This window comes from Poecile atricapillus, chromosome 2 (assembly GCF_030490865.1).
Source record: "Poecile atricapillus isolate bPoeAtr1 chromosome 2, bPoeAtr1.hap1, whole genome shotgun sequence".
NCBI classification, from domain to species: Eukaryota; Metazoa; Chordata; class Aves; order Passeriformes; family Paridae; genus Poecile; species Poecile atricapillus.
Genome location: NC_081250.1, coordinates 18,526,260 through 18,539,733, shown reverse-complemented (window position 1 = coordinate 18,539,733; position 13,474 = coordinate 18,526,260). Strand labels below are relative to the sequence as shown.

Sequence of the window (13,474 nt, the reverse complement as noted above, 5' to 3'; positions counted from 1 at the left end):
GCATTCCTCGAAGGTATCCAAAGAGCTTATGGATGACATGGAGGGGTGCCCTAACTGGAGACCAAGAAGACTATGGAATGGAAACAGGCCCTCACAGACATCAGGATGCGTTGCTCAAGACAATTCCAGCCTATTATTACACATCTGCAACCCAGACAGGGCAAGCGTGTTTAGTACTCGCAAGTGCATTAAAAATCATATTATTTTGTAACCAATACAACAGCTATTATCCTTTAACCTGAATTCACTAAACAGAGGTATGCATCTCCTCCAGAAAATTATCATCTGTTTGTAGGTAAGAAAAGTATATGTAAGGCCAAACTCATCATGATTGATGAAATTCTTAACCTATCAATGAGTTATTGACTTAAGTCTCTATCTCTCCAGCATTCAACTAGCTTCCTTTTTATTTCCTTTAAAACAAAACTAAAAACTCACACAACTGCTTTCTAATTTAAGCACCTAGTATTACTCAACCAGAAAACACAAAAACCAAAGATATTTACTAAATGGACTAATGGTGCACTCCAGCATGGGAACTCTGTACTATATAAGTGAGAATAAATGTAAGTCAGCTACAAGTAATTTTCAAATACAGTATGGAACTTATTTACAGAAGATATTTGTTCTTTCACCATCATAAGCTGCAAAAAACAACTGATTGGCTGATCTCCTCAATCTGTATTTCAACTAAGGAAACTCTGTTCTCAACAGACACAAGGCAACATTCAAATTCATTGCTTTGTTTTGAATGTTGCTGGCTTGGCTTGGAGTGTGGAAAGGCTACTAAAGTAGAAATAGAAAATTCTGAATAGAACAGAAATTACAAGCCACACAAGTTACAATATGACAGAAGAAACACTTTTTATTCAATAGATAGGTAAACTCAGACTGAAAAACACATTTATTTCAAATTTTTAATCAATCAAAAGAAATGCATGAATTGAATAAGATTTTTAATAAATCTTAATAGGAAATGGGAAGAGGCTTCCATATAGGATTCAATTTTATAGACTTTTTTGTACTGTAACATTTTAGCAGCTGCTGTTAGATACAACATCCAGTAAAGCAATTCATAATATGACTGTCACAAAGTTAAATGGCATACAAACTCTTTTACTCTCCCATCACAGAATTTATATCCCATGGAAAAACACTAGAGAAATCACTGAGTTTGAAATGGTGATTATTTAATATAAAAGCCAGCCTAAAGCAGCTTGATAAAACTGAACTAAACCTAATCAGTTTGATAAAACCAATTTAGGCTAAATAAATAAATAAATAAATTTCAATAAAGCATTGCTCAATCACACTAAAAATCATTTGCAATAGTTTTAGGAGTAGGTAAAAGCAATCATTGTCCCTTAAATGAGAAGCTATCCAACTAAAATCAGTGCAATAAGGCTATTTCACAGCTTTCTCATGTCCTCATCAGCACTGAATGCTTCCTTCAACATGTGAAAGTACTTTACAGTATTTGAGATAGCAGCATTTCATAATTGCAGCCCATGTGGCAAGACCCCTCTAGTTCTTCCTTCTCTCTTCAGTCCTAAAGGGACTGCCAAGTGACTTAATTTCAACAGTTCCTATGCATCATCTGGTTTCCTTCACAAATTTTCCAGATTAACACTGATAAGGATGAATTTCAGATCTATCAGAGACTGCAAATGAACTTTCTTCACTTCTCATCCCACTGCTCATTTGACATCAGTAAGAACAATTTGCAAGGCCTGTAACCAGGTCATTTAAGAGATCTACACTTAAGCAAACCCTCAGATGAGAGCCCAGGAATACACAATCCTGCTTTAAACTGCTAATGTTTGCATAACTGTAACATACACCACGTGTACAACACATTACCACAAAAGTGAGATTGTTTACAAATCACTTTTATACGGAGTTAGTAACATCCAGGCAAGACTGACATACAAACAATAAGCAAAAGAAACCCAGAAATCCCAAATCTCCTCAGAATTTAGGGAAACCAAACAATTGTACACTGCAAGGGAAAAAAAAAAACAAAAGAGAAGCAAACTTCTAACCTGCACAGCATCTAGCTAAGCAAAAAGACTAAGAAGCAAATCAAAAGCAAAACTGCAGATTTTCATATGCTGCATGAATTTTGGTAGACCACTAGGATTCTGTAGAAAACCAAAACATTTCAGATATTAAAATTAATAAAAGGAGGAAATTAATGTTTATCAGACCCGTTCTTAGAGACAAAAAAAACCAACCCTTTGTCACACTCATTCTTACTGGCTCAGCTGTGCAACAGCAACACAGTCTCTTTGTAACCGGCTCTGCTGAGAGCACAAGAAGCACCAAACCAATTAAAGAACATCTTATAAGCTGAATTCTCATTTTATTTTTTATATTTTACCACATACTTAAAGTAAAAATAGCACCATAGATACCTCAAATATCTCCCTTAAAGCTACAGTTTTCTCTAGATCTGATTAGAAAACCATGTTAATCTTAATTGTAAAATGACTCTAGACAGAACATAAAAGCTTTATCATTCAACAGAATGAAATTAAGGCTGTCTCTAAGATTTTTATTTTTTTACACAGCTTTACAGACAAATATGATGACTACAATCCACAGCAGTCAAGTAGTAAAAGGCCCACTGGGAAGCTGTTTACAAAATTCCATGTAAGATCAATTACGTAGCTGCTTCAGATACCAACATGGGCACATACTTAGAACTGCAGCAAAGGAGATGAATTCCAAACAAGCATAAAACCTAGAGACTTTTGTAAGCATCAAAGACCACCAGTACAGGTTACCTACCTTCTACACTAAGAAACTGGTCAATCCTTTCAATTAATTACAGATCAAATGCAGAATTACTTGGGAAAAAAAAAACAACCAACCAACCCAGTTTTTATTTCTGCAATTTGAATTATGGATACATCCTTAAAGTATTTGTGAAGCAAAAAGAATAGAGAGAAAGAGATGAAACATTATTGCTGTTGCAGACAGAAAAAAAACCCCAAAACCAAACCAATTCAAAACTGCTTGTTTTATCTTTTTTTACTGCACTTTGGATACTGTCAGTTCCCTTGGGTTCCCAAACATAGTAATTTCCTATTGCTGTATGTCCTTCTAAACAGCAAGAAAGAAGAAAAAGATAACCTGAAAGAAATCAAGTACAACATGAATTAATTGTCATGGAAAGTTAAGAGTGTCTTTAAAATGACTTAAATTGGTACATTTCAAAGCACCTTCGTGTCTTGAAAAAAAGGAGACAACAGTGAAAGAAAAAAAAATTCTTGTACAACATCTAAGCAGAAATGTAATAGGCACCAATGCAGAAAACCCATTTTTATGGAAAATACAAGCTTTACATGTCTAGATATCTCAGTCATTTTTATATGCAACAGTGAACAAAAGGGTAAGGCAGGGCACATACAGAACAGAATGCATTATCTATCAGCAGTTTACCTGTAGGTTCAAAAAGTCCCACAGAAGCCTCTACCCTGCACCATCCCCAGTTACAAATGCTGCAGTTATTAGCACTTCTCTATGGTGACATTTACAAGCCACTAAACTACTCAAAATTGAAACAACTTTGTTCTATAGGATCCAAGTGAATAATCTCAATGACTTCACACAACCTTAATAATTTACATCTTTTGGGACAAGCAGAGTTTCCAGAACTGCTGAAAATCTCAGTTCCACGCACAACTTACAAGTAACACATTCAGAAAGGAAGGAAGTTTTAAATCATAAAGGGATGCAGGATTATGACCCAGTAACCTACTGAGAAAAAACACAAAGTTACTTTTATGGAATAAACTGACATTACAGCAAAAGCCACCAGAAACAAAACTGGATTTTCTGATACTATTTTTGTTTGAACTGGTGCAGTGGACTATTACTATCTCAATGCTGACAGCATATTCATGGGCTTAAAAGAAATAAGTTTCACGAATTACTAAAATCCCCCAGAATCCAAATAAAGGTCTGCTACTACTATCACCTGGCTGTGTATTATGGAAGTTAATTATTTTTGAAAGCTTGGAGCAAGAAAATGGAAACATTCCATCTTTCTAACTGAGAACTCTGATGTTGTAATTGACAGTGCATTAAAATCTAATGCCTTCCAATTTAGATCTCCTTAACATATACTTTGAACAAGAAGTAGAAAGCAATCCTGAAACAGTCTGTGACCATTAGACATGATGTTTAATCACTAGCAAAACAACTTTGTGTTGTCAGAAATGAGTGAGACAGCAAGATGCTACATGGCTTCGTGCCATTTCACAGCACAACACTTGAAGGTCATAGTGAATACCTTATTTGTCATGCAAGACAAAAGAATCTTCCAAAACAAATCAAGAATAGTTTACAATTCATAGTTTTCACACTATCTTTTGAAAAAGTGATGTTATAATCACATGCAGGTGAAGTTTTGTCTCATTTAATCAAATACTTCCAAAGCTTGGAAGACTGAACCACTACCACCAACCTAGATTTTTGCTAAAACGTTTGCAGATAATGCACACTCCAGGATTTTAGCAATACTTCACCCACATACATGAACCTTAAAAAGCAGCAGGGAGAAGAACAGTCTGAAGTGTTAGAAGAGCAACCAAAATATGTCTATGGAGAAGTGATCCAGCTTGTCATTTGGAAGAAAAAACTGCTGAGTTTCTGGGCTACCCCTCCTTATTTCCCTCCTTCCTTGCTCTAGTTATGTGCACCGTGCCTGCCAGCAAAGATAAACTGCATGGGTACAGGTAGGCTGTTCTTGATGAGGACTTAAGAGTATTCCTTGGACAGATACTCAAGAGGGAGAGCTGTTTCTTCCCACTTGAAGAGACCAATCTATGTATTCAAAGTTCCCCAGAAATTCTATAGGAAAAATAGTTTAATGTAGATTTCTTTCTGGACAATAACCTATTCAAAGCCAGACTATGGCAGGCCAGACAAAACAACACTGACAACTTTAGAGATTGCCATTGTTTCTGAAAAATAGGTTACTAAATCTACATACAAGAACTTACAAAAATTCACAACTTTTGGACTGTGGTGATATAAGCACTGCATGTCATCAGTCAATGCACTTGCATAAAACAGACCACATAGAAATATCTTACTAAAAATTTTCTTCCACCTCCAGTAACATTTGATAATACCATAAAAGCCACACAATTTGTTGAGGTGGATTCCTCTTCTTACAGAGCAATGCCAAGAGGTAAAATTCAGTGTCAGCCATTTACTAGAAACTATAGTCTTAAAGGTGCAGCTACCTCATATTTTTAGTGCAGCCCAGGAGTGCATGTGTAAAGCAAACCTCTTTATTGCTCCTACTGACTGCATATCATGAAATAGTCCTGGAGTGGATAAACAGGATTCCTTTCGGAGAAAAGTGAACCATAAGATGTGAAACAAAGAGTGCAAACAGCATGTTTCAACACAAACAGGCATTGAGTCCATGCAGACGGCATGGAATTAGTTCAACAACAAGAAAAAAAATAAATCCCTGAAATGCAAACAGTATGGACAGCAATTCCACAGCACCAAACATTCCATTCTACAGACATAACCCTGTCATATCCTGCCACTTGACACAGTACACAACAGCTCATCTGTTCCAGAGTTCCTGAAAGAATCTTATTAGCCCAACACATCCAGCTCATCTGGAGAGGCTGTGGTTTCCCACAGCCATAGAAATACAACTCCACGGTTTTCATGTCATGCACTTTCTTGGAGGTGCTAACGTACCAATGTCTCACAGGCTGTCACACCAAAATCAGGTTCTGTACGTGCAGTTCTGACTTTGTGCTGCAGCATCATCTAGCAAATCCATCATCTTGCAGTGGATATAATGCTCTTAGTTGTCTACAGTAAAGCCACACAAACACATTAGAGCCTGGTTCAAGATAAAGCTCACATGCCATAAGAAAGGCATAAGGCAATACTGAAGAAAATATCCCTCTCAACATTTTTCAGGTTATATATTTAACCACCATGCTGGCCAGCAAGTCCTACTTGTTAACTCTCCCTCAAGAACCTGATCTCCCAGGGCTTCTTCCACTACCTCAAAAAGTGCTCAGAGAACCTTCCTGTGTTTATTTCCCTACTCTACACAGGCCTAGCAGAGCTTTCAACACCAACCCCTTCCCTTATGTGATTACCAGTAGAAACCAAAGTCTTATGCAGACCTTCCTTGGTCCAGACAAACAACACACAGCTCAATTCCAGCAATACAGCTCATGCATTCTAGCACATTTTTACAATCTTACCTAAAAATTTCTTCATCAGATCCTTTGTATCCAAGAACTGTATCACAAAGTTTCAAAAGACATTCATAGGCTTGTGGTGCCTTCCTGGCTGCAAGCCAAAAAAAGTGGAGGAACAAATACTTCCCTTGAAGCTGTATTAACAAGTTATAATCAAAAGCATATTTTGGGTAGGAGAGGCACAGGTTCAACTGATGCAAAATTGATATATCCAAAGCATATCATATTCATGAAGGTATCAACTATTAAAAGCTGCAAGAGATGATAATATTAACTTGACCCATTCATTTGTCCACTATTTAAGCTTGTAGCTCCTCAGATATTCCTGGATTTTTTTCCAAAAAGTTAACATTGCATTTCTATGTTCTCATTCATAACAGATCATCGTATTACTGAGTCTGCATAGCTTCTGGTTTAATTCTGCTGCTTCATCTGAATTTTTCATGAATACTATTTGGCCCTGATTCCTTTGTTGGTTTGAAACTGGCTATATTGAAGTGAGTACTGAAATTATTATTACATCAGATCTGTCAAGAGGTTAGGATTCTATTTTCTTCAGTAACCACTTAGGGGACAGGGAAATGCAACCTTTTCTCAAGCCAGAGGTTACATCCCCATTCTGCTAGGTCAAACTTCTTGAAAACAGCAATGTTTAAAATAAATCACATAAATTAATCACATCATCAATTTAAGAACCGCCAAGGAAAAGGAAGGAAGAGCAATTCCCACACTGGTCAGAACAGCAATAGTAACAACATAACAATGCAAGATTTCCTCATGCAATGTTACTATTAGATCTGATAAAAACCCAAATAGATAGATTGTGTCCTTGTTTAAAAATCAGATACTTCTTAATCTATGTGCTCAATCCTAATCCTTGGGGGTTGGACAAGAAGAGACCTTCCAACCTCAGCCGTTCCATGAGCATTTGTAGATTGCTCAGCCAATCCCTCTTTGAAGTCAGGAACAAAGTTCAGTTACTTAACAGCCAAGACAATCACAATCTTACTCTTCCTCTGTCATTCCACATTCAAAACCACAACAAAAATCACTTCACTTAGATCATCCTCTATCTCCGCCACTGATATCAGAAAACACTACAGCAGCTCAAACCTAACACCTTACCAGAGATGGGTGAGTTACCTGACAATGCCAGGAGGCTTCCACAGGCCCTCAAAAAGAGAAAACACAAAATCCATACTCCTGCAAGCACAGAGCAGCAACAAAACAAAACCCCAATCATTTCTCTTCAATTTGAGTGAAAAAATCCACACATCAGAGGCTTCACCAAAGCATGTTTGAGAGCTACAGCACTTCCCACAATGCCTTCTGCATCTTGTCAGTGGAGGTCAACATCAGCTTCTGACACCGTGCACGAGTTCAACAATCAGTGGCACAATTCTCCCAATCAAAACCTAAGCTGCTTTAATGTCTTAAGGAAGCATTGGAGTAATTCCCTGTATGTTTTCAAAACACGAGATGACATGTTTAGAAGAAATCTGGTAGCCCTGATACACTACAGTTAACAAACAGTTGAGCATCCCTATCTCAGATGTAGAAGTTACATCATGCATAATGGAGAAGTACTCCCTCTCCCAGAAGGACGTGAAGGAAGAAGAGATTATCAGGACATGATACAAGGCAATGACATAGGAATGGGTGGGAGAAAAAGCAAGCTTTGATGAATGGCAAATAATTAAACAGTTCAAAGATATGGCTATAAAGGCTATTGTCACACACACAGTCAACTCTTGTTGACAAGAAAATCACCTGAACTCAGGGAAGGAAACCTCTAGTATCAGAACTACAAAAAATGAAATTACAGCACTGTAGTAAAAAGCATCCCAACTAGAAGAACAATAACATACAAAACAAATACAGTCCATTAAACCATAGTATTAAAAAATAGCAGAAGACCTGAGGAAACATGCAAACATCACATTGAGACATTATGGTAAAAGACAGCTTTGAGTTGAGACATCCAAGGTAGGTAACAGCACACCTGAGATTTGTGCATGTCCCTTGATCCTGTCACAAGACCAATTCTCCTTCTCATAAGGCAAATGAAACAGTGGCAGCTGCCTAGCAAGTCACTGCAAGACAATATCCCTTCAGGATGACACAAGGATCTTGTTGGAAGTTTCAGATACGGGTCGGAGCCAGAGAAGCAGGCAGCAGGAACAAAGGATACTATGTGAAAGAACTTGTAAATCCACATAGCATTTTCCAATCTTACAAATACCTACTGAAGCTCAACTTCCAACACTGCATACTCCATTATTCCACTCACAGGTCTATTCTGCTGCATGTGTAAAGCATCAGCACTATATACACTTCCAGTCTTGGCTATATGACACGATGAGTGACCACTTTAAACAAAAGTACACTTCACACAAAAAAAAAAACTTGGTTTCATTTGTGTTGCACTTCCACCAACTTTTTCCTTGCTCCCACACTGCAAGTGATACAAGTTTCCCATTATGACTAGGAGTAGAAATATGAACTAGAAGAATATTTGCTTGTTAAAATTAACGTTTTTCTAAACATACAGGGCAAGGTACAGATTCGGCACTGAAAAAAAGGACTGTGGAAAATGCTAACAAAGAGTTGCATACCAGACCTGAACATCACTAACAGAAATAAAGTTTTGCATTCCTTCTTTATCTACCACTAAAATTGTCTTTGAGAATTAACACCTAGATTTTTAGGGTCTTGAAAATGAAACGTGAATAGCAGTGCTTGCTGTTCTGTACAGATGATGGTATTCCATAGTATTTAACACTGGATGCTTAAGAAGGACTGAAAGAAAGAGATGAAACAGAGTCAGAACAATCACAGCCAGTAGTTTCCAAAAGTGGACCCTTATACATTTCAGACACCTTCCCTCTCTTTTTCATGGCCTTAATGGAATGCACCTGAAAATACACTCATTACTCTCAAAATCTACAAGAACTACATCAGAATAAACTTCAAGGTTGGCAGGGAAGCCATAAACAGGATAAACAGGATCACTCACATAAATACAGCACTGGAGAGAGAAGGTACTAGGGCTACACAGTGTACTAGGAGATATAGCAAAATGTCTTTTGGGGACTCTGGGTGAAGTAAAAGCATATAAAGAGTTATGTATTTCATTATTGAGGAGAAGAACACTGACTGAAAGAAAGTAAAAAAAAATAGTTACGATGCATGTAGAGACACTGAGTAAGGTCACACACAGAGCAGAGCATTTGAGATAAGAAAGGGCATCACATGGGAGCCCAGACAAGTGATACAAGTTGAAGATGACAAGTGGCACTGAAACCAGCAGCCACGTCTAAGATGTACACAAGAATCATGGGATAAAAGTGTTCCCTAATAGGAGTTCCTGCCTTGACCACACTGGCATGAAAAATTAACTGAAGGTGTACAATCAATTATTTAAGATAATCTTACATGTTACTTATCAAAGAGAGATGCAAACCACACACAATAACCAAGATACATGGAAAGTAAACAAATATAACAATCTACAAGCCATTAACACAGCAAAGGGTCACAGTCTACCACATGGCACGAGTGAGAGAAAATATGAGCCACAACACATGGTGATGCACAATCTTAAGATAAGGAACTAACAGCAATGCAGAATGAAGGAAAGGTGAGAAACTGCCATACCGACGGTATGAATGGCAAGTGTGAAAACCCCAGAAGCTACTTTTGTCTGTCCGCAGATGCATTTGGAAAAAATGAAATATGTTCAGAAAAGCAACAGGCAGTAGGAACACACAAAGGTACAGTGGATGAGGGAGGGCTGATTTACGGTGGGGCAGGAAGGAGAAGCAACAGAGCAGTACCTGAAGCAGAGCAGAGCCCCCGCGGTGGGAGGGGAGAGGCTGGAAAGGGACGGACACGTTGCCCCGATCCGCAGGAGCCGGGGCCCGAGGGCCCAGGTCAGAAGGAGGGTGACAGCGCCAGGCGAGCGGGCGAGGGGCCGGCGGGGGGAGCCGAGCAGCTGTGCTGGGGGTCAGGGGCGGCGGTGACCGGCGGGGCCCGCGGGAACGGGCTAGGGCAGGGGACGGCGGCGGGCGGGCTCGGTCCCTCGCTCACCTGCTGCACCCCCAGGAAGTCGTAGAAGTTCCGCGGCACCTCCTCCACCAGGTCGAAGAGCTCCAGGTCGCCGCTGTCCCAGGCGCGGGCGCGGGGCGCAAGCAGCGCCAGCAGTGCCAGGAGCGGCAGCAGCCGAGGGCGCGGCGCGCGCCGCAGGCGGGCCATGACCCCCCGTCTGCGCTGGCGGCACCGGAGCGGCGGCGGAGCGGAGATGTGCCCGGGAAGCTCCGCGGAGACCGCGCTCACCGCGGCGGCCGCTCCGCACTGAGGGGACGCGCGAGGCCCGGCCCGGCCCCGGCAGCGGCGGTCCCACGGCGGGGGAGGGGGGGGGGGGGGGAGCGCTCCCCGTCCGGCCAATCCGCGCCTCCGCGGCTCGTGACGTCACGCGCCCCGGCAACCGCAGGCGCTCGCGCAGTGGAGAGGGCGGAGGGGGAAGGGCGCGAGTGGCTGCTGGCGCGAGCTGTGTGCGCGAGGGAGCTCCACCCCGCCCTTCCCCCGTCCGGCCCCGGCAGCGGCAGCGCCGCCACCGCGCTCCGGGGACTGCGGGGACACGGAACTGCGGGGCTCTGGGGACACGGGGCTCCGGGGACTGCGGGGACACGGAACTGCGGGGCTCCGGGGACACGGGGCTCCGGGGACTGCGGGGACACGGAACTGCGGGGAGGGCTCCGGTCCCTCGCGGCTGCCGTGCAGCCCCGGCGTCTGCGGGACCAGCGGTGCCCGCGGGGCCCCCGCGCGCTAAATCGCCTTTCGATTTTCCGTCTTCGTTTACTCCTTAAGGGCGCGTTTGATTCCTGTAACCTATTTTACCCTAAAATCGCTCCACCTTCTTGTTAGTATCAGCCCGATTTTTAAGGTGTTGTCCCCGGACCTTTTGTTCTTCCCTTGCTTAAATTAATGTGAAATGTTTCACCTGGGACGCTAGATGAGAAATTAGATGGAAACTTAATAGCCGAGCAATACAAATTATCAGCATTAAATCATTTTTCTCTGGCACGGACAGACCCCTCGGCACACCCCATCTGTTTCATCTCTCTTGAAACTAGGCCTGGTTAATAACTCACTATGGGAATCTTTTTAAGAAAAGAGAGATTCACCCATCTGAAAAATATCCATTAACTAAATTTTCAAAAATAGGGTTTGCAATTTCAGAAAAAGAAAATCCCAAATGCCAATCTTCTCTGCACCTGAATTCACCTAATAAGAGCTAGCTACCATTTACAGATTACTGTACAGTAGAGCACTTCCTTCCATACTCCATGGGAATATCAAGATGTGGCTTTAAAATACACTCTGCTCAGTTCTGAGTAGGGACTTGAACTAACATAACCATTATCAATTTTCCAACTCATAAAGTATAGAGTAGTCTTAGGTATTCTCTACTATTGAAACTGTTCCCTTTTGTATAAACTATTTAAATATTAATTAGATTGATATTTAAACTCATGTTTCCATATCCCATATGCATGCCCACTGGGCTTTTAGGATCACAATTCTGCCTCCGGCTCTGCTTTCTGTAAAGAGTCCTAAACCCATTTGCCAGGAAATTATAATCTAGCCAACAGCGTCTTCTATGGACCCTTTTAACTTACCCTTCACAAAAAGGCACACTTAACTCTTCATTCTTATCATCTCAAAAAGGGTTCCTCCCACTTGATCACAGAGCCAAAAAAAAAAAAAAATCCTTTTCTACAGAATGACAAAGTAAAGAGAAAGTCATGAGCTAGTTAATGATCAGCTGCTTTATTTGGCTGGAACAACTGAACCTGGTATAGATCAGTTTCTTCCCATGTCCTTACTTTGTTAATCTATTCTGTTTTGCATGCCGGTACCAACAGTATGAATTTGTTGCCCTGTATATTTACATTATCCTTCAAGTCTCAAGTTTTACTGCACAAAAATACCAGTTTTGGATTCAAAAAATTACATACTCATAAGGTTGTAAAACAAAGTTTAAAGATGTGAAGTCTCCTCAGAAATCAGGGGTAAATAAAGAGTTCAATAAGGTAGCATTATTTTTAAGCCAAGTGGGACATTTTTTAAAACGTGAGATTAGTGATGTTTCATTCCCCTTAATAAATACTTCCAGATTCTCCTTTCCTTCTGATTTGCTCTGTATTTTTCATATCTACTTCCTCTTGCCTCATTAGCTTCTAAGCCTCCTTAGTTAAGTTGATCTAGTGTGATGATCAACCTTGAAGAGAAGCATTTGTATTTTGATCTTAATTTTTGGCATTTGGAATTTGTTATGAAAAATTACTCCTTTCAAAACCCACCTCTGGTTGCTCCTGCTGAAATTGTTTAAAAAGCCTTCAAAAAACCTGATAAAACCAGATCACTTACTCCATTCTACTGAGACCAGGGAAACCTGACCTAACACTGATCACAAATTGCAGGTGGCTTGTGGCACCAATGCTTCTGAGAACACAGCAGACAATAGCTATTTTGAAAAAAATACCTCAGAATTCTTCAGATGAATTTTGCCTTCTTTTAGTCAAGAGGAGTGTGAATTTAGAAAGAATAATAGGAGAAAAAATTGTGCTAATATTAATGGGATTATGATAATCTAAAATACATATTTAAGAGCTCTCTTAAATTAAGTCAGCATAGTTAAATTATCCCAATTGGTTTTAACAATGTGAGAAATTTAAAACTCATTTTAATTCTGCTCCTTAAAGCATTGGAAGAGAAGGCCTAATACTGTGTGGAACATTTCCAAAAGGTATTTTAAAAAATTCTACACTGTGAGATTAGTTTAAATGTTTACATTAAAATTGTTCTGTACTCCAAGCATAAATACTGAAATTTTGAGAAGAAAATGCTGAAAATACTATCAAAATGCTATAAGTGCCTCCACAATAATGTCATCTCCTCATTCTTCAGTTTTCTTTAAAGTCATGAGAGTGAGACAGGAAGAGTACTTCCCCCTTCTCCAGCACTTCAATTAATCCAAGTCACATTAGCCTCGCCAATACAAAAAAAAAATCAACCCAAAACCAGTTAAATTACAAATCAATTCTGTCTCTTGCCTTCAGAGAAAGACTTAAAATATAAAACAAACAATCACATTCAGCAATGCTTGGCCTCTGTATGAGCCTGCAACTACATGTGAGATGTCACAGGCTGGTGAGTTGGGA

The 13,474-nt window shown here is 40.2% G+C and overlaps 1 protein-coding gene across 1 annotated transcript in view; it reads right to left on the bottom strand.

The window, feature by feature from the left end:
* DNAJC1 (DnaJ heat shock protein family (Hsp40) member C1) overlaps window positions 1-10,661 on the bottom strand; it is a 108,474-nt gene extending 97,813 nt beyond the window's left edge. Inside the window, exon 1 of the mRNA XM_058833092.1 lies at window positions 10,338-10,661. Coding sequence (XP_058689075.1) covers window positions 10,338-10,502 — 165 coding nt within the window. The 5' untranslated portion in view covers window positions 10,503-10,661. The remainder of the gene's footprint in view (window positions 1-10,337) is intronic.
* Between the last annotated feature and the right edge of the window lie 2,813 nt (window positions 10,662-13,474).